At 52.4% G+C, this 24,186-nt stretch overlaps 1 protein-coding gene across 5 annotated transcripts in view; it reads right to left on the bottom strand.

Annotated features, from left to right (window-relative positions):
* SEPTIN5 (septin 5) overlaps window positions 1-24,186 on the bottom strand; it is a 54,522-nt gene that overhangs the window by 3,145 nt on the left and 27,191 nt on the right. For 2 of the 5 annotated variants that reach the window (XM_057414867.1, XM_057414869.1), the window contains exons 2-9: window positions 6,192-6,288; window positions 5,600-5,686; window positions 4,920-5,043; window positions 4,613-4,747; window positions 3,826-3,943; window positions 3,354-3,455; window positions 2,384-2,480; window positions 1,003-1,138 (exon numbers count right to left, since the gene is read on the bottom strand). In XM_057414867.1, coding sequence (XP_057270850.1) covers window positions 1,003-1,138; window positions 2,384-2,480; window positions 3,354-3,455; window positions 3,826-3,943; window positions 4,613-4,747; window positions 4,920-5,043; window positions 5,600-5,686; window positions 6,192-6,288 — 896 coding nt within the window. Of the gene's footprint in view, window positions 1-1,002; window positions 1,139-2,383; window positions 2,481-3,353; window positions 3,456-3,825; window positions 3,944-4,612; window positions 4,748-4,919; window positions 5,044-5,599; window positions 5,687-6,191; window positions 6,289-10,396; window positions 10,481-10,529; window positions 10,851-23,331; window positions 23,398-24,186 lie in introns of those variants that run through there. The other 3 variants (XM_057414868.1, XM_057414865.1, XM_057414866.1) reach the window with 3 other exon arrangements.

The following is a 24,186-nucleotide window of genomic DNA, read 5'->3' as shown; positions in this document are numbered from 1 at the left end:
CAGTGAGAAATGGCACCAAACAACCTTTTCTTAAGCTGAGTAACTGCTTTTTCATCATGCTCTTCTTTTAATAGATACACAGCCTACCTAAATAGCAGCTGTGACACTTCTCTCAGATCTCTAACATTTAACACAGTTATTTTCGGACTCCCTATTTTCAATGTTGAAAAAGACAGGCTCCTCTGCTATGCAAAAGTATTGAGATACACTGTGTGTGAACAGAATGTGCCAACCTACATGTTTGCACACATGCAGGACTGCTCCTTGGTGAAGTGCAGCCATGTCTGCAACGTGGCAGCACAGAGCTACCCAGCCAGTTCAGGCAGGAAGTGAAAGGGATGGTTTGCAACAAATGACCTAGTAAACCTAAAATGTGTCACCAGTATTGCAGTCATGGAGGGAAGAAGGAAAAAGAATTAAGATGTTTCAAATTAGTAGCCTGTGAGTGTTCTCTATTTTCTGGTCATTGTGACTGAAACCACAGAGAATCAAATGCAATGGGAAGACAATGCAGAGACATCTTTGGAGATGTGTTAAGAGTCTTGCTAATTGCCTGGACTCTGTTGTCTCAGAAACAACAGCATCCCAAGGGTCATGCTGTGATTTGGACACAACCACACATTGCAGAATGCCTTCCTCTCTGGCAATGCATGCAGCTATCACCCACCAGAGAAATGATTTATCCCGTTTCATTAGGCTGGATTTATTTCACCCAGAGCTAGGAACAGCTCTTCAAAATAATCTCCAGGCCTGTTTCTCAAGATCTACATGGGGAATCCTCAGACAGGAACATGGATTCTCAGAACCATCCCCACCATGGGTTCAGGCTGTGACAGACATGCTTGGATTTGCTATTTTAGCCCCTAGTGCCAATCCCCAGACTGCAGCCCAGCATGTCCCCAGCAGTCGCAGAGCCTTCTGATGAACAAGCAGTTGTGAGAGCAACCCCAGCTCTGCAGTGAGACACCCCTGCCATCTCTGGATGAAGCCATGGGGACCTACCTGGTCATTTGCTGGATGCACTGAGCTCGGTAGTTCTCATAGTGGACATCGCAAGTGACATCCTTCAGGTCATGCATGTGTGTTCGGATCAGCATGTTCCGCAGCTTCACAAAGTCGCAGTGTGCCTGGTTTTCCACTGCAGAAGCAACGATGGGAGAGTGCTTGGATGTCACACCTCAGCAGCCCTTTCCAGGGAGACTCTTCGCACCTCCCAGCACCCAGGCTGGACTAAAACTCCCCATAGGGCTTGCTCCTTATCTTCCACCACTGCCTGGAGCTCTCCCCCTGGCCCTGCCTCCAGCCTTGATGATGCTCTGAGCTTCTCAATGCTGAGGCCAGGCTGCTCAAGTCACTGTGTTCCCAAGACTTTTGCTGGGCAAGAGTATTAATCAAGCATGTACAGAAGAGCCCTGAAGGAGGATGCTGCTCCCAGGTACATGGGATGTCACTGTTACAACCACAACGAGCACAGCCAGTGCTGGTGGCAAACTGCTCATCTCCTCAGACTTTTGGACTGACTGAAAGGCCCCCGTAGGCTCCAGGCAGCACTGCAGGACTCCACAGGGCAGTGCTGTGTTCAGTAGCTGTGTGCCTGCCGTGGTGATCTCCATTTACCTCTCGGCAGGGCTGGGGGAAGGCGCTGTGTCAGGCCCAGCTTCTCACAGAGTTGATCCCCCTGCCAAATGCCAGCACTACTACAGGCACAGCCCCCTCTGGAGCCAGTGAGAGAGCAGAGCCAGCAGCTGGGCAGCCCAAGCAGTGGGCACCAGCACACAAATGCACAGCTTTTGGGATCTAAAGCTGCAAGAGCTTAACGCAATGCACCAGCATGGGGGAGTCAGCAATAGCAGCAAAAGCCATTCCAGGGTTATTCTGCCTATGGGCCTTATGACATCCCTTTAGAAAGGAAGAAAGTTAGAGACAAACACACTGTGCACAAGCACAGCCTCCAGCCCAGCAACTCCAGCACACACAGGACCAGCAGCAAAGGACAGACTGCAGGAAGGTTTCTTATTCAGTTTGACTGAGGGCAGTGGCTTCTCCCCAGAAACTACACTGGCAATGCCCAGTCACCCCCCTTGATAAGAAGCCCTATCCTACTGCATTAAAGCCCAGGCATTCTCCCATTCACACTGGAGCCTCTCTTCTTCAGTCTGTCATGGCTTCAGAGGCAGGGCAACTGCTGCACCCCCAGTAACAGGCCTCCTGAGCTAGTCCCAGTGCCTCTGTCTCTACCATGCCCTGTCCCCTGCCATGTGCCAAAGGTGTCACAGTCAGTCACAGCTGTGTAGAGATAAGCTCTCCCCTGCCATCCATTACAAGTGCCTGCCTGTCCTTCCCCCACCCCTGCCTGCCCCTATCCCTGGCACCACATGCTTACCTTCCACAATGCCCCAAGGGTACAGCCGTCCACGGACCCGCTGGCCTTTCGCCTCCACCACAGTGTTACTGCCAATGACGGCAAAGGGAGCGCTCTCCTGGAATGAGAGGCACTGCTGAGCCCAGGGCTGCCTGCACATCCCTCCTCCAAGGGTTTAAACTCAGGAGTAAGGAGGCAGGTGCTGGAAAGGCCTACCCCTACAGGGACATCCACATGTGCCACAGTACAGGACACCACAACCCAGTTGCAGAGAAAAGCCTGCGGCACTGGGATCTCCCAGCCCGACCTCTTCTCAGCTGTCCTGAGGGAAGCTGTGTCTCTGCTGGTGCCTGCATCCCTTCTTTCCTCTACAAGGAAGCCAGAGTAGAGAGGCTGGGACACCAAGCAAATGGGACAATGTAGGCCAAGAGCTTGTCCAGGCAGGGATGTACAGGCTTGCTCCTCTCTGCTCAGAAGAAAGCCAAAGCCCATTGCACCTCTCTGACAGGAGAAACAAGGCCATAATGCATGCACACACAGGGCTGGCTTAGCCTGGGAGAGGCTCAGGCCTGGGCTGCTGGGGCCTTCAGACAGGTCTATATGATCACGCTGTCTCCCCCCATGTAACTAATGTGTCACAGTGGTGCCTCATCACTCACAAATCACTCCTCCTTTCTCAAGGGATCACTCAGAAATAGGTGTTTGCAAATACTGTACAACACAGCCTTCATCTTAAACGTAGGCTGAGGTAGACTGAGGAAAGACTGACACTGGTGGGAGAGCAGAACTGCCAGGTCTTCATGCCACTCTGCTTCACAGCAAGGACATCAGCACCTTCTTCAGGCTATCTACCACGTGAGCCAACATAGGCTGTCCCTTAGGTATCGGTAGCACAGGGCTTTGGCACACATGAAGCAGCTCTGGCTCCTTCTGGAGCAACTTACATACGCATGAGCCTGACTTCCCAGACCCCGCTGAGCAGGTTCCTTACCTTCAGCTCTCTGTCTTGCTGTTTGAACTCCTCATCTTCATCAGAGTCACACTCAGGAAACTGGTACACTTTAATGCCAAATTTGTCAATCTCTTCCCTGATCTGTGTCCATGCAAGACAAAACCAAAAGGATATAACGCTGAGCAATACAGAAATGCTGGGTTTATTCCCTGTTTGTGCAACCATGGTTTTGCTATAGCCTACAGAGGGTGTTTCTACAGAGCGGGTCTTTCTGAAGACACCAGTTCCCTTCTCACAGCAGAGCACTGCTGCAATCAGATTTACAGGTACTGTGTGTGTATATACATATGCACACACACACTATAAATATATATGTACATATATACATATATACAAACGTACATATACGTACATATATACATATATATATATATATATATATGTCCCCTCCCTCCTCAGTCCATCCCTACCACCACAGTAGGTATAATCCTGTAGAGAAAGAGCATCTCACCCTCTCTTTTAGCTTCCGGATCTCAGAGGGGATCAGGCAGTCAGCTTTGGCAATCAGGGGCACAATGTTGACCTTCTCATGCAGAGCCTTCATGAACTCAACATCCACAGGCCTCAATCTGCAGCAGAGATGAGGAGGGACATTATTAGCAAGGACACACTGAGCAGCTTCCCCTCCAGCCTCTCCCACCCATCCAGCATGAAGGGAAAAGGACAGCACTGCCACAAGAGCCTGCAGCAGTACAGGGACAGCCCTCAGCTAGAGCTGTAACCTCAGGAAAGCTGTTTCAGATTTTAGCCACTGAATGTCTCACACAGACAGAGGCCAGGTATTTGCTCTGTTCCAAGCTAAATACTGCCCAGTCCACAGCCTAGAGCCTCCTTCCGGCTGCCCTGTGCTGCAGGCAGCCAACACGGCCCCTCCAGCCGCTCCAGGCTGGCACACAAGCCAGCAAGGGGAAGGGACTGAAGGCAGCCTAAAATTCCCTTTCCTACCCATCAGTCAGGCTTAGCTAGATAGGAAGATACATCTGTGTGCAGTTATTTCTCCTGATTTCCAAAACAGGCTGTAAGGCCTGGGGGAGATCTGCTCTGCCTGATCACAGGCAGTCTGTCATGCCAGCAACAGGGAGGGAGGTGGTGTGATGCTCAGCTAAGGAAGAGCATCCAGACAGCTCTTCTGTACCAACAGCCCTACCAATATACAAGCTGCTATAGGGCAATCCTAGGGCACAAGGGTCTTCCCTCTGGGCTCAGTCACACCCTGGCCCTGGAGTGGGGGCTCTCACCCGTGCCCAAAGGGTGAGATGAAGTAGAGGCAGCAATGCACTCGGTTGTCCTGGATGTTCTTGCGGTTCAGGCCACTCTCATCACGGAAATACTGCTCAAACTGCTGGTCTATGTAGTCAGTGATGGGCTTCCAGCTGGGATAGGCAATTCAATCAAAACAAAATCACATGTTTAACAGGACAGTGTCTCCTAGGTGCTGTAAGGCAGCATCATCCCCTTTCTGCTGCCAGACCCCCTTCCTGTGAAGCACCCACAGAAAACAGACATGACCAAGGACTAGGAGGAAGGCAGCGGTGGCCTGCTCACCACTCAGTGTTGTTAACAGCATCTCCAAAGCCTGGTGTGTCCACTATGGTCAGCTTCAGCTTGACACCCTTCTCCTCAATGTCCACCGTGTGCTTGACGATCTCCACCGTCTGGTTGATTCTCTCTTTGAACAGGAATATGCGAGTTAAAGCCAGGCAGTAATGCTGGGGATCCCCACTCACACTCACAACAATCCAGCTCCTTCCTTATCACTGAGCACAGAGTAACATGGGTTTCACCCTGATCATCCTCTAAGGATCCTCAAGGGAGTGGTACTACGGGAGGCCAGCAGCAAGCAGACAGACTGTGAAGATACACACAGCTCTGAAGTGCTTGTAGCCCAGCTGTTCTGAACATCTTGCCTGGCTGCTTGGGAAGCGGAATCCCTACCACACTCCAGCACCCAAGAACAGAAGACAAATCTCAACACCTCAACCCAAAGGGCTAATGCTGCTCTGTAGCCTTATCTTCCCTGTATAGGACAGAAGGGCCCTCCAGGCAAACCCCTTTTGCTCAAATATTAGTGCCCCTGTAGCCAGTAAAGGACAGCAGGGCAGCAACAGACAACAGGGCTGAAATCCAGCCAAGCCTGTAGCTGCTACAGGAACCAAAATGCTATTCCTTAAGACAGTCCAGATCTCTAGGCACAAGAACATTCACCCCATTTGTCCCCAACTTACCTTCTGCATTGAGGAGCTTTCTGTCTTTGTAGAGGTCTGTCAGGAACAGGCTATTCACCAGCGTGGATTTGCCCAGACCCGACTCTCCTAATTGACAGAGTGCAAAGGGGAGGAGGGAAAAGCAAGTGACATGACCCACTAATTGACTTACAAATCAAACTCTGAACAAAGCTTTGAATCCTGAGCCAGAGGAAGTGAGAGATGAGCTGTCACAAGCTGTTTATCAGCATTAAATTTTTCAAGCAGTGGGAGGACTTTGCTGCAAGATGTCTCAATCCTTGTACAAACGTCATCTCCCAGCTCCTCCATCCTCTCCCCCTTCCTTCCTTTCCCTTGGACCCTGGCTGACTCTGCCTTCGCCACCCAGAGCAGCCACTCTATTGGAGAAGCTTGCATGACTGAGTCAGGAGGAGCCCATCCCTCCTGGGGGAACTGCAACAAAGGCTGTGGAGCAAAGTAAGGTCTGAGACAAGGACCAGAACAGAAGCAGGGGAGGATCCAGGTCCTAAGGGAGTACCTAAGGGAAGTGAGGAGAGCTGGTCACCTCCATGCATCCACCATGTGGCTCAGCCACGTCCATGCACAATCTTACCTGCAACCATTAGGGTGAAGTCGAAACCTTTCTTCACAGATTTCCGGTGGACCTGGTTTGGCAGGGTGGCAAAGCCCACGTACTGCTTCTCATGGTCCTGCAGGGCAGAGGTGGATGGGAGCAGGTCAGGGTGTGCCACCCCTCCTGCTCGAGCCTCACACAGCAACAGGGAGCTGGACTCAAAAAGCTCCCGAGGCAGAGCCAAGAGCTGGAGGAGAGGTTGGTCCCTGCCCTGGCAGCGATGCAGGGCAGGGCATGCACCTCCTCTATGCTCAGGGACTTCTGCCCTTCCTACAGATAGACATGGAGGGCCATCTCCTCCCAGCCACAGTCCTGCTTGGCTGCTCTCACCTCCAACCCGTCAGTTCACAGCAGCCTCCCAGCACAGAGAGCACAAGAGAAAAGGCACATTCCACCATTCCAACCAGAGAGCACATCTGGGGCTGCTACTGACACACAGCCTTCCTAACTCTCTGCTCCTCCTGCACAATCACAGGCTCCCTTCACAGCAGGGTCACCAAGGGTCACTTCTCCCCAGGTCTTTCAGAGTCATTTTTGTCTCTCCCTCCAGAGGTGCGTGCAGTACATGATGGAGAGCTCTCTGTAATTAGCACTCCAGGGCTTGTGGTATCCTGAGCCGTGTCTGGAGGCATGGTGGCTTGGCTTCGGCTTGACCTGAAAGGGGATTATTTCTTGCTGTGTCACAGCCACTCCTGGCTGAGTAAGAGGAAATCTGAATAATCTCTAGTGTTATTTCTGAAGAGAAGGAGCACGGGAAGTGGGAAGATGAAGAAGTATTGATAACACAGGTGAGATGCTTTCGTTGAGGGTATTACATACAGTATTACTGGAACATTACCTACTGCCTAATCACCCCCCAAAACACAGCCTCCTGTCACTGAGCACTCTTACGCCATAACAGCCACAGCCACCCCACACGCTGTGTACAAGCACACTAAGTGCACAAAGGAGTGACATGACCAAAGGTGTGTTTCACAAGCACATGGCATGCATCCCACAGCCAGGAGCACACACAGCCTGGGCTGTGCCCTAGGGTACACATGTCCTAGGCTCGCACAGGGTACATCCTGAAGGACGCGCACAGCTCATCTGTGGATTCACAGATCTGCTCCAGGTACTGCCCTCAGCTTGGGCTCAGCACACAGCCTGCTGCTCACAGCTCAGGTGGATGTGGGTAACCATGGACCCATCCATCCACCTAAGCACCCCTGGTCTTGGTCTTTCACAGCCTGCACCCCCACTGCAGTGCGTTCCCTCCCCAGGCCCTATTGCAGAGGGAAGTGCACACCTACCCTGGCAAACCCTTCTCATATACTTTCCAAACTAGACCCAAGGGGAAGCAGCCGTTCACAAATGCCTGAGCTTTGGACATCACAGACCGCTTTCCAGCATCACTGAAAATAAACATACCCCTGGGGTCCACATTACAGGCAAACCCACAGAGCCAGGAGTTCCTCACAACCAGCCGCAGCCACCACCTGGCCATGGATACCTTCAAGCACACAGCTGTCCTCACCCCACAGCTCTCTGGCACTGGCTCTCCAGGCATAGCAGGGAAGACCTCTGTTTATCTCCATTCCTGGGGCACACACTCAAAGAAACACAAATCACAATCCAGCCTGTCAAGCTTGAGGCACCTATTTCCATACTGCAAGTGCGCAATGCAGCTTCTGAGCAGCCCTCTACAGCCTCTGGCTGCATGTCCACACATGTGAGCATCCTTGGGCATCCTCAGCCATGCAAACTGCAAAGTCCCAGTGGGGACATTCAGCAGGGAGGACACAGTCTCCTCCTTCCAATTTATGGCTGCTCTGGATCTGCCCACTCAGACAGGACAGACATGGCTGATGGCCATCATGGTCCAAGGACTCTGGCAACCTAAAGCAGTGGTGCAGTGAGTAGCAGTGAGACCCCAAGGTGAAAGTGATGGCAGCTCTGACGAGCTGCATGCAGCAAAGCAATGCCTGCCTGAGGGACACTGTGAACTGCCGCCCAAAAGGCTCAGTAAAGGGTAAACACGAGGTGAGAAATGTGATAACAGCAGGATCAAGAAGAGGAAAGGATTGTTTCCAGCCCGGTGAAGCACATCCACGGACGTGACCAACATGTACATGTAACAGCCTGTGCCTCACACTGCAAAGACCAGTGCTGCCCAGTGAGTGACACAAACATACAACATCCTTCCCCTTGCGCTTCTCATACAGCCAAGCTTTAGGCAGAGCAGGAAGTGACCTGCCACATACTATACCAGGCACTGGAAAGGCAATGACCACCCGCTTTATACAGTGACTAGTACTAGTAACATGCTATTTAAACTGTAACTGGGGCTTGGGGTGTGTTTCTCTTACTTTCTTTGTTTTCTAACCTGGATGACTAAGGGCTGACAATGGAGACACTGGGGAACTGAGATCTGGTGCAACCCCACTTACTTCAGCCAAGTGTAACTGGCTGAACCTGATCTCTCATTTCTGTTCAGCCCCACCAAGAAAGCATGGATTTACTGTACCTCTGGGTACCTCCCCATAGCTTGGTGGAATCACACCTGAAATGAGCAAATCCCGGCTGCTGCAGGACCCTGCCCTCTACCCATGACTCATGCGGTCATTTCCCTTCTGAGTAAGGAAGGTCAGTGCTGGATGCAAGAACTTCCCTCACAGTGGGAGGTACCAGAGTCACTGGTAAAGCCCTGTCCCCAGCCATGGACCTGCTGCAGAGCCCTGCTGTGAGGGTTGCTGAAGGAGGCAGGAGGATTTCTGGGTTGTGAAAGCTAAAGTACATTAAAATACATTAACTACATGATGAGAGACCTGTACTGAGGGAGCTCCTGGAGACACCACAGCCCCCTCCTCATGCTCCTGACCCTAATGAGCCAGCTCCGTCAAGCTGACACAGGCTTGGACAGCTGGTCTCTGCACTGTGCTTCCCTTGCCAGCCCCAGCTGTCAGCCAAGCCAGCAGCTCTGGCACAAGGAGCCCCTCAACCCACTGCCTCCTCCACGTGCTGTCTTTGCTCTTGTTCCCCTGGGAACATGCCCCATGCACCACAGTGGTGCCTAGCAAGAGATGTGGCTGACCTTTGGGGCCCTGTCACAAACCAAAGAACCCCAGGACAAGCAAAACACATCTGTACCCTCCCGTGGTACATGCTTGCTGGTCCACCGGATATCACAGCAACACACCATGTCTTCGCATCCTTTGCTACCCAGCTGAGGTGGACAAGGCTCCCTGGAAGGCAGATCCTCTCCCTGGGAGTCCAAGCCAAGGAACAAAGCACTGGTGGGTTACATCCTTTCCCTGTTAAGGGTAGAAATATTTGGGATCTGTTGCACAAAGAAGCCACCCCTGGTACTGAGGTGTCTACAGGGCTGCCTGAGCCTCCAAGGCAGGGTACACAGCACAGCCTCCATCGCTCGTGTCTCTCCCAATTTCCTCCTCAGCTCTCTCGTGAATGTGTTGGTTAAACCCATCCAGATCTTGTGTGACTTCATCATTCAGCCTGCGGATAAATGGGGCCTTGCTGGGTATATTCAAAAGGGCTAAAATTAAATACCATGGGACCACAGAAAATTTAAAGAACAAGGCCCTTCCCCAGGTCTGGAGCAAACCCCAGAAATGATGGGGCTTGTGCTGGGATCCTTCGGGGGAAGCCCTCTCAAATGTCACAGCCTCTGCACAAGCTTGCCCAGGTCCCTCCCAGCCGGCCCTTCCTCCAGCTGTTCCTCTCTGGCCAGGCACAGCCGCCACATCCGCATCTGCACGAACCAGCACAGCCCAGCCCCAGAGAACAGGCAGAGCCTTCACTTCCTCTCATTGCCAGAAAGCTGCTTAAATTCACAACACAAGCAGGCCGTGGGGCATGTCTGGCCTCCATCTGCTACCTCGCGCCTGGGCTGAGCTCAGGAGTATCAGCAAAGCCACTCGCCCACCAGCACAAGAAACCAGCTAGCAAAGCACAACACGATAATGCAAACCAGCCTGCGTTTGGGCACACACGCAGCACTAACTCCTGCCCTGACACCACCCCCCCCCCCCCCCCCCCCGCCAGCACACAGACAAGGAATCACGGCATCAGATAACATGACACACAGAACTATGTCGCACATCTCCCAGCTGTCGAACACCCCCTCTGCCCTGTTCCCACAGGGGCTGCTCCCCTCCTTTCTGTCCCCACCACCTCTCCCTTACCAGCGTCTTCCTGCTCCTCTGTTCCTCAGAGGTCTCATCTTGTGCTGCACACATCTTTTCGGGCACCATCCTCCCCCCTCTCCTGTCCCTGCTGCTCCCTGGCTCGCACAGTGCTATAAATACATCCCTGTACCTTCAGCTTGGCTGGGTGGCTTCGCTGTGCCTGAGTCCGGGGAGAAAGCAGCCGCTCCACTAACCGCTCCTGAATAATGATCGAATCCATACCCGCGGCCGGCAGGACGGACAGCCACCGGCAGCCCAGGGAAAAAAACCCAACCCATGTGTTCCCTCCCAGCCTTCCCTATATCCATGCGGCAGCCCCCCCGCCTGCGCCTGCACACACACGCCGGGCTGGCTCAGCTCGCCCCGGCGCGGCGGCCCAGCGGGGCCAGGAGCAGAGGAGAGCCGAGGCGAAGCCCGGAGAGGAGAGCGGACTCCCTCGGCAGCTGCCCGGGATTTCCTGCCTCCGCCTGTGCTGCGGGAGGAGCCTGCCACCAAGGACAGGACAAAAGCCACCGGCCGCAGGCCAGAGCTAATGCCTCTCGCCCTGACAACGTGCCGCGGAGGGGTTCTGCACGTACCGGATGCTGTCGCAGCCATCAGCCTGACTCCTTTTGTCAGATGGGGCGATGCAGCTGGAGGAGGTCTTGGATATCCTGATACAGGACAAGGGTTTGCTGCAAAGAAACCTGCTCTCAGCACAAACGTGCTGCTTCCAGCTCCGTGGAAGGGTCTGAAGGGTCCAGAAAGCTCCCAAAAAGGAGGTTCCAAACTGAGTCCCCAGATCCCAGTCCTGGTTGACATGGATCTGCCTCCACATGGCGCTGGGCCATCTGTTGTCTAGTCCAGGCTCTATTGCAGCCTCATCTCTAAATCCAATTGGAGTAGCAGGTGATGTGTTCTGAACCTTAGAGCAACCATTTAAGCTTTGAAGGCATTTCAAAATAACTATCTGTGTATTTGTTAAGCGTAAGAACGCAGCCCCGCAGCAACCCAGCATGCCCAGAAAAGTCATTCAAATCGCAAGCCTGGGTTCTGAACCTACATGCAAGACCTGCTTTCCAGCTTTTCTATCCAGCCACAGATACTGAACAGGAATTTATTTGGAACAGACAACAGCTGATTACTTCATATTATCATACGATTCCAGGAACTGGGGGGGTTATGTCACAGCACCTAGAATAAAGCCACGTAAGATGACAAGACTGGTGGTGCTGGAGGAGCCTGCCACTTGCCACACGGGTTCCTGAGCAGCTTTCTGCTCACAGATGAGGAAGGATGAAGATTGCAGCCAGACTTCTGCCTCACTTCCCAGAGCTCCCCCTGCTTCTCTGGGAAGCACAGGTCTCCAGCAGTGGCTCCGCAGAGCAGCGGACCAGCAGGGCCTGTGCTGGTCACCCTTGGGCCGCAACCAAGCACTCCAAGCATGGCTGACAGCAGGTTCTGCTATAAGCTGTCAAGTTACTGCAAGGTCTCCAATGGCCTGAAGTGTGTTGGGAGCTGTGAGAGTGGAAAAGGCTTAGAAACACACCACATACTGAAAAAAAAACCCAAAGAAAAAGGAAAAACAACAGTGTTTTACCAATGCTGCAAGTCAAGGGAAGGAGACCTCAGAAGCTGCAGGCATAAGGTCCTAAAGACTGAGAAAAGTAAATGTAGGAGAACTGGAAAACACTCCAAGAGCAGGAAAACTCCCACCATACAGCAGCTGTCACATCGCATGCAAGCAGCCTTTTTCCAAACCACCCTGCTCTGCCAGCAGCATCCTTTAAATTACACCCATTGGGTTTTGTTCCCAACTGTTTCTGCATGTGACAGCCAAACAGCAGGCCTGGGCTGACAGCCAGGTGGCAGGAATTGCCACCTCTCAGAACGTGTCCATGTTTGTCAGCTCTGCCCCTGCTTTGCAGCATTGCTCCATTCCTTAGGGAGCCAATAACCCTGCATCAGCCTCCCAGCCCAGTGGCAGGTCAGACCATGCTCATGACACTGTTTTTCTTCTTCCTAGGTGCAAAATATCTAATCCTTGCTTTCCTGACTGGAGGACTCCACTGCTCGGGTCTGTAGCTGGGCAGTAAGAGCAATGGCTTGGGGCACACCAAAGATGCATCCAAACTTACTTGAGGTAACACAGAGGTTTCACTAGACCTTCCATGCCACAAACCACAATAGCTGCAAGGAAACTGCCCTCTCCAACCCCCACGAATCCACATGGCTTGGTAAACCCTTGTCTGAAGACCACAGGCCACATTGCCACCAACCACAAGCATCTTCCAAGGGCACATGGAGACATGTTGTGACCCCACGAGCCCACTGCACCAAATCGGAGCATTCTTCTGAGCTGGGATCACAGATGAAGTCAACAACAATTTGGTTGTGACAAAACCACAGTGTTGTTTATGGCCACAGGAGCCATGCTGACAGTGCAGAGAGAACAAGGAACTACTCTCAGACTCAGCCTCCTCTGCCTCTCCCAATGATGCTCATCTTGGCTCTCCTCCTACCTAGAGTCACCCAACCAGAAACCCAGATGGGCCAAGGGGAGACAGATGTGTCCCTCAGACATGCTGCATGGCACTCCCAGAGCTGTTGGCTCAGGCTGCTCTGTGTGTGAACTTCCAAAAGACAACCAAGGCAATCTTATTTTGGTCCTATCCTTTCTAATCACCCCCCCAATTTCCATGCAGCCCCTGGAAAGGCCCAGTGTAAACCCTCCAACACGAGATCTGATGTATGATATGCTTATGAAAGGAAAAGTAACACACAGGATACCTCATATGTTGTGCAGCACAGCTCAGCAGGGAAATACACATCTTTGCCCTTTCAGGATCTAGAGCAAACCTAAAGGGTTTTCTTCCTGGGGCTTGTGGGCCATGTGCACCTCCAACCTCATCTCCAGGCAGGTGCCAGCAGCAGCAGCTCAGGGGTTAAGCTGGCAGCAGAATCCAAGTTTCTGATTGTCAGAGCCTGCTCCCAACCTGCCCAGCACTCAGTAAGGGAAATGCAGGCCTCTGGGTGCACCAAACCCATCCCGCCTCATGGACCAGCTCTTCTTTGTCAAACTGTGATAGTAGAAGAGAAAGACAAAAATATAATCTACAAGCACTGTCTGGGTCCTTCATGGTAGTGCCACGTTGAGCACTTGGTCACTAACAATGGGGCCAGGGCTGAGCTAAGCCATGCACCCACCCTTCTGCAACATCCCTCTCCTTTAGCACCTTGAAGCCATCTGGGACAAGCACAGCCACAGGGCTGCTCAGGGCAGGGGCTGCAGCACGTGCAGGTAGAGCTGTGGCTGTGCGCAAGCAGCAACAGAGCAATGTCCTACTTTTCCCTTTATTAGAGGGGATTTCTAGCCTGCAGTATTGAAGATGGTTCTAAGAAGAGGAGAGAAAACACCCTTATTGTGGGTTTAGATGTAAACCCACAGAAGGCAAAATTCACCCGGGCTGGAGTGTCAAAATGCTTCCTGAGAGCAGAATATCAGCTGTGTGAGAAGAGGGGGGACAAACCCCCATGCTCACTCCACATGCCAGCCCAGGGAAACAAAGAACAAGGAGCTGTGCTTCAGTGGCAGCACTAATTGAAGGCAGACACAGGGCTGTGCTATTGCACAGTCATTGGAGCTGGAAGCAATACACCAGTTACGGAAAACACCCAGTGCTTAAGACCTGGCAGCAGGGATGGGCAGAGTTCAGCCACAGGGAGCTCAGCACGGTGGGGATAGGTGGCTGCTAACCTGACAGGCGAGGACCAATACAAGGATGAGCACAGAGAGATCAGCACAGATCAGGGATGGGCCCAGACGAGATTCTGTCCTTGGCTAAAATTACAACATCCTGGCCAGGCTCCAGCCACAACAACCACAGCCCTGCACACCTTCCTCCCCACAGCCCTCCACTCCCATCAAAGGGGCTTTCACCTCAGCAGCTTCCACACTCACCCTTTGGCATGCCCTTAGCCAAGATGCTCAGCCTCCTGGGATGTCCAGAGGGATACAGACTGAGTGTCACTGATGCAGATGAGGCATCCATCAGACAGGGGCATGGACACATCTTTTGGCCTCAAAAATACATTGCCAATACTGATAGTGATGTGAGCTCACTGTAAGCCCAAGCCATTTGGCTCTTCCACTCTACTGCTATAAGCAGCAATATGAATAGAAATTAGCTCCAGGTCCAGGTGTGAAAAGCTCTCCCCTCACATCAACCAGAGCATCCAGAGGAAGGGGAGTGAGGTGAAACAGCACAGTGGAGGGAAACAGAGCCCCAGCCAGCTCAGAGGAGAGGTCACCCACTTGCAGGGGAGCTGTTTTCTGGCAGAGATGCTATGTCCTAAAGACTGCAGTGCTCAGGCTCCATCCTTGGTGAACAACCAGAAGTGTGTCATGGAAGGAAAGTCTTTGGCCTGATCCATGCACTCTTGAGCAGCACAGAGCCAGGAAATAGGGTCCCATCAGGGATGCACCCAACCAGCCTGGCCTGCACAGACGACTGGTGAAGCTCTACGCATCCATGGCTCAGCAGGGTCAGCATCATCACATCACAACAGCATTTATGATCTTTTCCTCTGAAGCATACAAAGCTATTTCCAGAATTCCCTATTGAAGGGATATTTGGTTCCTGTCTGTTTTCTACCAGGATGAGAAACGCAGTTCCAGTTGCTCAAGTCAGATGGGAGCAGCAGCAGACAGTAAATACCTCCTCAGCTTGGCCCATGGCAATGAAGGCTGAGGAGCTGCAGGTGTCTTCCTTGTGGGTCCACAGCAGGGACCCTTCATGGCTCAGTTCCCACCTTCTCTTCCTGCTGCTTCCTCTCCCATTCCATGGAAAGTCAGTGCTGACTTCAGGCAGAGGAATCTCACGGGTATCACAAGGTTTCGACTTTGCTGCTTCATCACCAGTAAAGCTGCACACTCACCCTGAGGTTCCTGCGGAGCTGACCCAAGGGAAAATGCCTTGCTGATCTGAACTCTGATGATTAGTTTAACCTTGAGCTTACAAGCAAGGCTCTCCGTAAGTGGTTATGGGGAGCATCAAAGCCCTGACACTTTAGCCAGGCTTCATCCTTTGATGCTCAGATAAAAGGAAGATACCAGAGCATAAACACAGAAAACCCAAAGCACTGAATTAATCTCCTGTATGTACTGTGCCACAAAGCACAATCGGCAACCAGATCTCCTGGTTTTGCTTTTACCTACCCCGCAGGTCAAGCTTTAGTTTCCGCTCTAGGGTCACTGCTGCTTTGTCACATAATCCCTCCAGAAACTCAGCAAATTCCATTTTAAAGGTATTTGGGCTCCCTGCTTCCACTTGAAGTACCTCATGCTTCCCTCAAGCACTGAGCGACCCACGTGATGCCTCCACTTCCAGCTCTGAAAAAGGACCAAGGACCATAAATTGCCTTTTGCTCTTTCAAACTCCCTCTGGAGCAAGTTCACAGCTCTTGTCACACCCAGCTCCTCCGCACAGCATTTAGGAGCACTTGCAAAATGTAACCACGTGGGCAGACATGGGGCTGGCTGGAGACATAAAGAGCCTGGTTGCTCCCATCTCCAGAGCAGCGCAGGAGGAGCCACTTCCAGCCAGCCCTTCCCTGGTGCGGTACCGACTCGCTCCACGTGAGGGAGAAGCTGCCCGCGGAAGACCGAGAACAGAGACGGGGCAGCTCCCGCGGCGGCTTCCCTTGACCAGGGCCAGAAAGAGAGCAATTCGCAGATCAAACCTGCAGCCCTTGGTGCTTCTGCCTCACACAGGGTCGCAGGCACTGGCACTTCCAACTGCAAACGCATTCGAAAACTTAGCAAAAGACAGGGGTTTCCAAATTTAGCCTGCTCAGACAGAAGGAGAAGCCAGGCGGTGCAGGAAGGTCTGCACTGCTCATCATTCCTTCTGCTTCATCCTCCTGCTTTGCAGCACAAATCAGGCTTAAACAGATTCGCTGCCTCTCATCTCAAAGCCACAGCTGGGAAAACCAGAGAGGCAGGGCAGAGCCCTGCCAGTCTCGAGAAGCCAGAACAGGAATGACTGGGACACAAACAGGCACCTATTGCTCCATGGCACAGACACTGGCTGGACTCGGAGCCACTTGGTGGGACAGGGTGGAAAATAATGGTGAAATGGAAGAGCACTGCTTCTCCAGCTCTCAGGTTCTTCATCCGAATGACAAGAGCATCAGCAGTTTTTTGAAGCTCCTGATACACATTAACAAACATGAACAAAAAGAAGTTGGGGACAGGATCCTACAGAAGGTCCACTTTAAAGTTATAGGTAGTGGTCCCAGTCCTGCGATCCTTACTCACCGAGTAGTCCCTTTGAAATAGAGACGACTGCTCATGTGAGTAAGGGATGCAGGATCAGGCCTGTCTACCACAGAGGATGAATCCTGAACTGGAGAGGACGTCATGGCCTCTGAGCATTGTGAAACACTCACGCCTGGTCCAAGGGTTTTGCTGGGAGACAGTCCAAGCTGGGGCACCACATCTGCAAACAGCGCACCAAGCACAGATCATGGGTAGCAAGGCAGTGGACAAATAAAGCTGGACAAGGGATGCTCCACCCAAACAGGGATGCTCTTGGTTCCTCCTAAGCATGCCATCTCACAGATACTCCCAGCAACGTGAGGATGTTTTTCTTAACCCTGCTGTGCTCCCAGCAGGCTCCTGAAAACAATGTTGGGAGAAGGAAAACCAACAGTCTTGGGCCAGCTCCCAACCTCTGTCTGGGTCTCCCAGCTACAATTAACATAACTTTAGGAGTAGCTGATGCCCACAAGAGAGGAGAATGAGCCCACTCTTAGCTCACCAGATCATTTTTAATACCACTAGTTAAGGGGAAAAAGGCAGCTCTCTGAAGCAGCCTCCAGCCCTGGGAGGCACCCAAGGAGGGGGAAGCCAGGCTGTGTGAGGAATAAGCTCTGAAGACTGCACCCTTCAAGGCCAGAGAGATTGTTGCTTTCCATGACAAGGAGGTAGACACACCTCTTCCTTTCTGGGAGGTGTCCTGCAGGTCTCCATCCAGCAGTCAGACCCCCAGGCTCCAGTCTCTTACCCTCCCTCCCTGCTCTCAGCTGCCCTGGCACTGACAGTGCCATCACACTGCAGTATCACAAAGCGCAGTGGTACCAGCTGAGTATGACACACGTGCACAGGGACTTCCACCTTCCTTCCCTTGCCCTTGGGCTTGCAACACTATCCCACCTAACTGAGAGGAGCCTGCTGAGGGTGCCAAGCATTTACCCTCCTCCCTTTGCACCTGCACAGATCTGCCCATGCTCCAGCCATACCCAGCTGCAAAGTGCTGCCCCTTGGAGCCCAGCACAGGGCAGAGTCCCTGGTAAACACAGCTATGTAGCTTCCAGCCTCACCTGCTTCCCCATGATGAGCACTCAACCGTCTGCTATCCCAAAGGGGACTCCTGGGAGCCTGTCTCCCAACCCTGCCATACAACCTGGTCTGTGTAAACCTCCCTGCCCACGTCAGTCTGCCCAGGGCTGGGCCCTGCGTCGGGACTAGTGTCTGTCTTTGCAGATGGATAATTAAATTCCCTTTCCATTTCCTTTTTCCTCTTGATGGTTTCTGTGGCTGGCAGCTCCCCCGCAGCCCTGCACAATCCAGCAGCATTAGTCAGGGAAATTCTGCTCCCTTCCTCCCCTGGATGTTGCTCATGGTTCAATATAAACAGCAGAGTGAACTGCGCAACAGTTGGAGCTGCAGAAGCGTTTGCCCTTCTCAGGCTGGCAAACACACCTGTACCCTGCACCTTCTCCCCAAGTAATACGGCTGATGTATGTGATTAAAATAAGTGCTATGTTCCTGGCAATTGGAAGCAATTAGCTAATGATCAGGAATATGCAATCAGCTGGATTGGGGTTGCAGCACACCTCAATTTATGAGCCGTGGTGCAAAACACTCCTTGAGGGTAGGGGCTGAAAAAGCCTATCAGCAATGGTGTGAGATGCCCTCAGAAAAAGACCACAGCACTCTCCTGCAGGACACCTGAGGAAGACATGGAGCAACGATGAAATTGAGGTAAATCAAGGAGCTGTCTCTCAGAGCTCCCACAGAAGGGAAGGAGTGTGTGCCCAGATGAAGTATCCACACAGATCCCCACTGACCGTACAAGATGTCTGTCCTTCTCCCTGCCACTAAGCAGTGGCTTTCTTGGAAGCAGTACTGGTACCTGAAGCCTTTGATGGTGGCAAAAGCATCCCCAGGACCTGCAGAGACACACACACACCATCTCCACCTGACAGAGGACAGCAGAGGAGGAGTTATCCTGCTGGGATTTACAGCTTCCCTACAGATAGCCCTCACAAATGTTCAGACTGAGGTTTTCAGAGATATCTGTCAATTTGGACCTCTTGTACTCTGTAACACACCGTGTTCCCCACAGGCAATGTCCTGAGCCCAGGCAGAGCATTGCAGGTCTCACAGCCCTCCATCAAGACCTCCAGCAGCTCCACATCACAGCCTGAGCTGTGTAGTTTGACTCTCCACATGGCTGTGAAACCCAGTCTGCCACCTGCCCCAGTTGGATGGGACTTTGAAAAGACTTTTAGAAGATTTCATGAGCTTGCTGCTGGTTCTCTCTGCTCCCGAATCCATGTCAGCCCACTGCTGGCTGCCCACCAAGCACTGGATGGAACATTCATACTGGCTCCTTGTACCCTGCCCATGCAGACACGAAGGCCATGGCTGGGGAGGATGCCATCAGAATGATCAAAAAGGGAATCAAGAGATGCTCTCCAATGCCTTTCTCTCCCATCTTCCCTCATCTACTTGCTCCAGCAAACACCAAGCCTGGTTACACCTCTGCTGCACAACTCACCACTTCTCCATGCCCTGCAGTGTGACTGGAGATTCACATTTTGTTAAATGCTGTGATGATGGGAGAAAACTTGAAGTCACAGAACATCTAAATCAAATGGTCCTGTCAAAAGGAATTTAAACAATGTTTCTTTCAAGCTGAAGAGTAATAGTCCGAAACTGCTGAATGGTGCTTCTCCTTATCAGAGATGCTGACCGGTAGGGAAAAAAAATAGAATAGTCAGTCTGAATTTATAGTGAAACACAACAAAAGATCTTTTTGGATCGAGAAATATCTGGCTCAGTCTTAACAGAGATTGTGCTGGATACCAGAGAGCTACCCATGCCCTTCCACAGTGCAGGTGTGAAATGCAAGGTCTGGAACACACAGCAAGGAGTGATTATAAATACAGATTATTTACCAAGATGGGTGGACACTGACAGGTCCTAATGGTCCTCTGGTACCCAGATGAACACCCTGCCTGAGGCTGCTACAGGTAACACCACAGCTTGCTGGCCTGGGAGGTTGGCTCTGCAATTGCAGTGCTCTTGCAACAGAGAGGCAGTAAGAGGCACCCCAGCACAGAGCCAGCACACCCCACCAGTGCCACAGCTTTGGGCTTCTTCAGTCCAATCCCAAACTTCATTAGAAGTTTTGCAGCAGTGAGAGAATCCTACTAACCACTGAGCGATGCCATCTGTTTCCACTTACGTGCTGGCTTACAGGAGCAGCTACAGAGCAAAGGACTCCAGAGAAACTTTGCTCTCCTGAGCACACAGGGACTGAACAGCAGCTGCTGGGACAGATGCAGCCTGAATTCACCTCCCCAAAGCAGCCTAGTACTTCCCTTCTGTGCAAAGTACACACCTGGGAGGCACAGCGGCCCTCCCACTTTGGTTTTGTTATCAAGCTCCATCATACACCCATCCACAGGCCACTTCCCTATAAGCACAGAGAACTTGCTCCCAACAGACATCCCAAGTTCACCGACTTACTGCTCTGCATGGCACCACAGCAGAGGAGGGGTTGACTAAGCTGTTCCCACATCTCTTGGTCTGTCCTCTACAAAGCCAAAAGGAATTTGCCAGTGATAACCCAGGACCCCTAAATTAACATCTACCAGGCTTTCTTTCCCTCCCTTTTACTTTCTTTCTATATCAGGGTCCTGTAGAGATCACACTGTGCAGAGAAATCCTTATCCAGACACCTTTTTCATGTATTCATTTTTATGTACGCATTGCTTGGGGCAACCACATACCCACCTGCCCCCCAAAAGGGGCAAGATGTATCAGTAGTGCCTGCACAGTCCTAGCTTGCACAAGAGTACAGAGCAGGCACTGGACATCAAAACGGCAGCATGGGAGTGTCCAGGTGGCTTCTGAAAACAGTAGCAGGAGGAAAGGGATAAAGAATGGGGTACGCCTTGTGAGTGGAGGGCTAAGGAAGTATTGGCCCTGCCTGGCAGCTGAGCTTCAGGAGGACTCTACCACCTTGTTTTACAGGTCATACCTGCCTTGGGAGGGAGCGCAGTCCTCTTGCTCAACAGAAGGTTTCATGGCTTGAAACAGATTGCTTAATCTGTTCGAGTTCGGCAACTACCCTTTTCCTGTGGTTGCTGCTTCCTCTCTGAGCACACACTGTTTTCAGAGCCAGAAGAGACATTATGCTCCTCCCAGCCTGCTCCCTGTGCCCTGCAATTCCCCTCAACAACTCCCTTTGGAAGAGTTGGTGCCTATGGTGGATTCACAACCACGGCAGAGTGGCAGAAGGTGCACTAAGTTCTCCTTTCCTTCCTGACAAAATAGTCTTGCTTGGAGAGAGCTGAACTGCATTTTCCTGTAGAACAGCGCCCTTTGGTGAGAAAGGATGAAATACCAGGACATACCATGAACTAGACGCAGCAGCACACTGTGATACTGCAGTAGTAACAACCAGCCGGAGAGAATTGACACAAAATCAAAAGTCTACAGCATCCTACACAGCTTCACAGAGGGGATTCCCAACATGATCCTATCCTACTATCTCAATCCCATTACCAACTCCCCAGCCTGTCTGTGGTTTTGCTTACCCCACCACCAGCCACAATGCCTGGAGATGGCAGCTCTGAATCGCTCATCAGGCACCTCCTGAAGCACAGCCATGCTCAGCTCCACCCCACCGCGGCACGGATGCTGCAACCAGAGATGGGAGAGTGGCCAGACCTCAAGTCCATTCTCAAAGGCCAGAAAAGAGAGCTTTCTCTACAGTGTATCACCCTGTAACAAGCGTATCTAGTGTAACAGTGCAAGCATAAGAGCTGCCCTCACTTCTCCAGTTTGCCCTTGCTTCTCTGTTACATATTGACAAGCAGTCCTACTCGGCTCTGAACTTCTCCCAGGAGACACTTCTCTTCAGAGCCCCAGTTATAGTGACATTGCTATCCTGGTCCATTACAGCCCTGCCCCAGGCACCCTCAGGCACTCCCGGGGATGCACACACATTGCAGGGCACACACACAGCCTGTACACACACAGCTTCAGGCCACGCACACTGCACAGAGCAGCTTGGGTGCTGAGCACTGGGACTTGAGAGGCCAGGAGAGTCCTGCCTCCTGCAGCCCACTGGGCACAGCCATGCTCTGGCAAGCAGGACCTGCTGCAAAGACCTCCCACAGCAAAAGAAGAACCAGCACCTCTGCCACCAGCCTGCTGGTTAGCTCTGAACTGGGGGGAGGCCCCGAGCAGTGCAGTGGAGCTGGGCACAGCATCCCATATTAGTATCCCAGCTCCAGAGCTGACAAACCTCCCACCGAAGGCAGCGCCTGGCGCAAAGGCTCCTTTGTTCCCAACACACGAGCCCTTTCCAGGCTGCTGCCCGGACACATCATCTTTATTGTGCCCTCCTGACTTGAGCAACAGGCAGGGCTCAATAGCCCCTTTCTGGGATGATGCTGGAGCTCACACACAGGAGGCTGCAAATGGCAGGGGACTGCCAAGGTCTTGAGCCCTGCCAAGCAGTGAGCACTGGCACTGCACGTTCTTCACTACTGACAGCAACACAAGCTTCTCTTGGGGCTTCAATAACCTAAACCCCTTCTCACAGACATGGCAGAGCTCCTGCATCACCCAGCCAGCCACAGTCACCTGCCACTGACTCCACTGTTGTGGGCAAAGCTGTGGGATGCTGAGCAGAAAGGACAGAAGACACATTTCTGTGCAGAATCCCTGCTTGTCCATGCACTTCCAGATTGTCCCGTTATGTACCAGTATGGAGACAACTCTGAAGTGGGAAGGAGGAAAATGGGAGTGTAAACTCTTGTCCTTATTGTGACACAGACATGGTGGGATCTGTTTTCAGTCCCTGCTCCCAGTCAAATCAGGAAGAAGGACAGCAGGGCTGGGGGAACTCTTTCTAGATCCCATGAATGGTTAAACTCTCCCTATTTAGCAGTGGTGGGAGGGAATTTATCTTCAAGCAAGTTCTGATACCACCTGTGATGAGGCCAAGAGACAAGCATATTCCTCCAGTGAACTTAACCCTCCTATACTGCCTACCAGCTACAGGGCTCCTCCACAGCCACACGGCCATGAGAAAACACTGCTTTTATTTTCCCACCCATAGCTTGCCACAACCCAGCATCTCTTCAGCTTGAGCTCAAGCCAGAAAACAACTAGGTTTAAGGCAAAGTGGCTGGACTTCCCAATAAGGCGTGTGAGACAGCACTTGGAAACTGTCCTTACTGGAGCACGCAGGCATTTACTGAAGTCCAGAGCTGTGCCTGGCAAAGCAGCTCCAGCAGCCAGGGGTACCAGCAGAGTCCAAAGACTCCAGGCTCCAATGGTGCCAGAGAAAATCTTGGTCACCTCAGCAGCAGACATCAAGGCAGGAGGGAGAAGGGCCCTCTGCCATGTCAGGAAGGAGAATTCTCTGGCAGTTTCAGGTCTCCCAACCTCCTCACCACTGCCTGGGACCTGGAGCTGGCTCCCCAGCTGGCTCCCACCCCATGCTCCCAATCCTCAGTGCTCCTACTGACATCTCTGCTTCTAGAAAGCAAAGCCTTCAGAAGGGCCCTGATCCCCTTTTCCACTGATCCACAGGGCCCCCAGATACAAAGACCCCAGCAAGGACTCTGCACATCCATTCACATACCTTCAGCACCTTCCTGCACCCACACATGGTTGCACTGAGCACGTCTTCCAGCCGGCAATGGCTCAGCACCCTCAGGACAGGCCAGAACTTTTCATCAGGAAACTGCTCCAATATGTACAATTTCCAGGCCTTTTATCCAGCTGTGTTTTTTGGACTCTATTCTGTCTTCTTCCTACTCCCCACCCCACTCTGCATGAGCATGTAGAAGGATGAGAACAGAAAGATAAAAACCTCCACAGCCATCCCCACTTGTACAGCCACACCACCTGGCAGCAGGGTGCTGCCCCTCAATTGTGGGGCTGGGGAGCACCATGCTGCAGCCCAGAACACCCACTTCCTTAAGCAGACACACGGGGCTGGTTCCCAGCAGTGATGCTGCTCCTCTATGGAGCTGTTTTCGCCACCAGCACAAAAGGGGACGCGTCACACCCCTGATCCCACCCTGCAAAGGTCACAACCATTGGAGAGAGCAGCACAAGCAGCCTTGAAGTCCTGGTAATTAGGGCAAGATGCCAGGACCTCTCGGCTGGAGCTGTGTCTTGCCAATACCCACACTCAGGAGGCTGGCAGGCTGCAGGAGGCCCTGGGGTGAGATCCTACCCCATACACACCAAGAGCCCTCTGCTGAGCAGGAAGGACAGGGCTCTCCCAGGAGCCTCATGCTTTGCCTCTGCCGTTCAGCATGGCTTAAACTGTGGCCATGGTTCCAAATGCTGCTCCACATCAGAGCTGGAGAAGGATGAGGTCATCTCCAGTCTGAAATCACTTCCGTTCTCAAGCTGCTCTCAAGACTGTGCCACAGATTAAAGAGTGGGATGGGTGGGGAGGGAAACCCAGATCAGTGGAGTATGTTCC

This window comes from Pezoporus wallicus, unplaced genomic scaffold (genome assembly GCF_028554395.1).
Source record: "Pezoporus wallicus isolate ANWC-B61680 ecotype Strahan unplaced genomic scaffold, APGP_CSIRO_Pwel_v1 contig_8047, whole genome shotgun sequence".
Lineage (NCBI taxonomy): Eukaryota > Metazoa > Chordata > Aves > Psittaciformes > Psittacidae > Pezoporus > Pezoporus wallicus.
The sequence above is the reverse complement of the archived record's forward strand: the minus strand, read 5'-3'. Positions and strand labels throughout refer to the sequence as shown.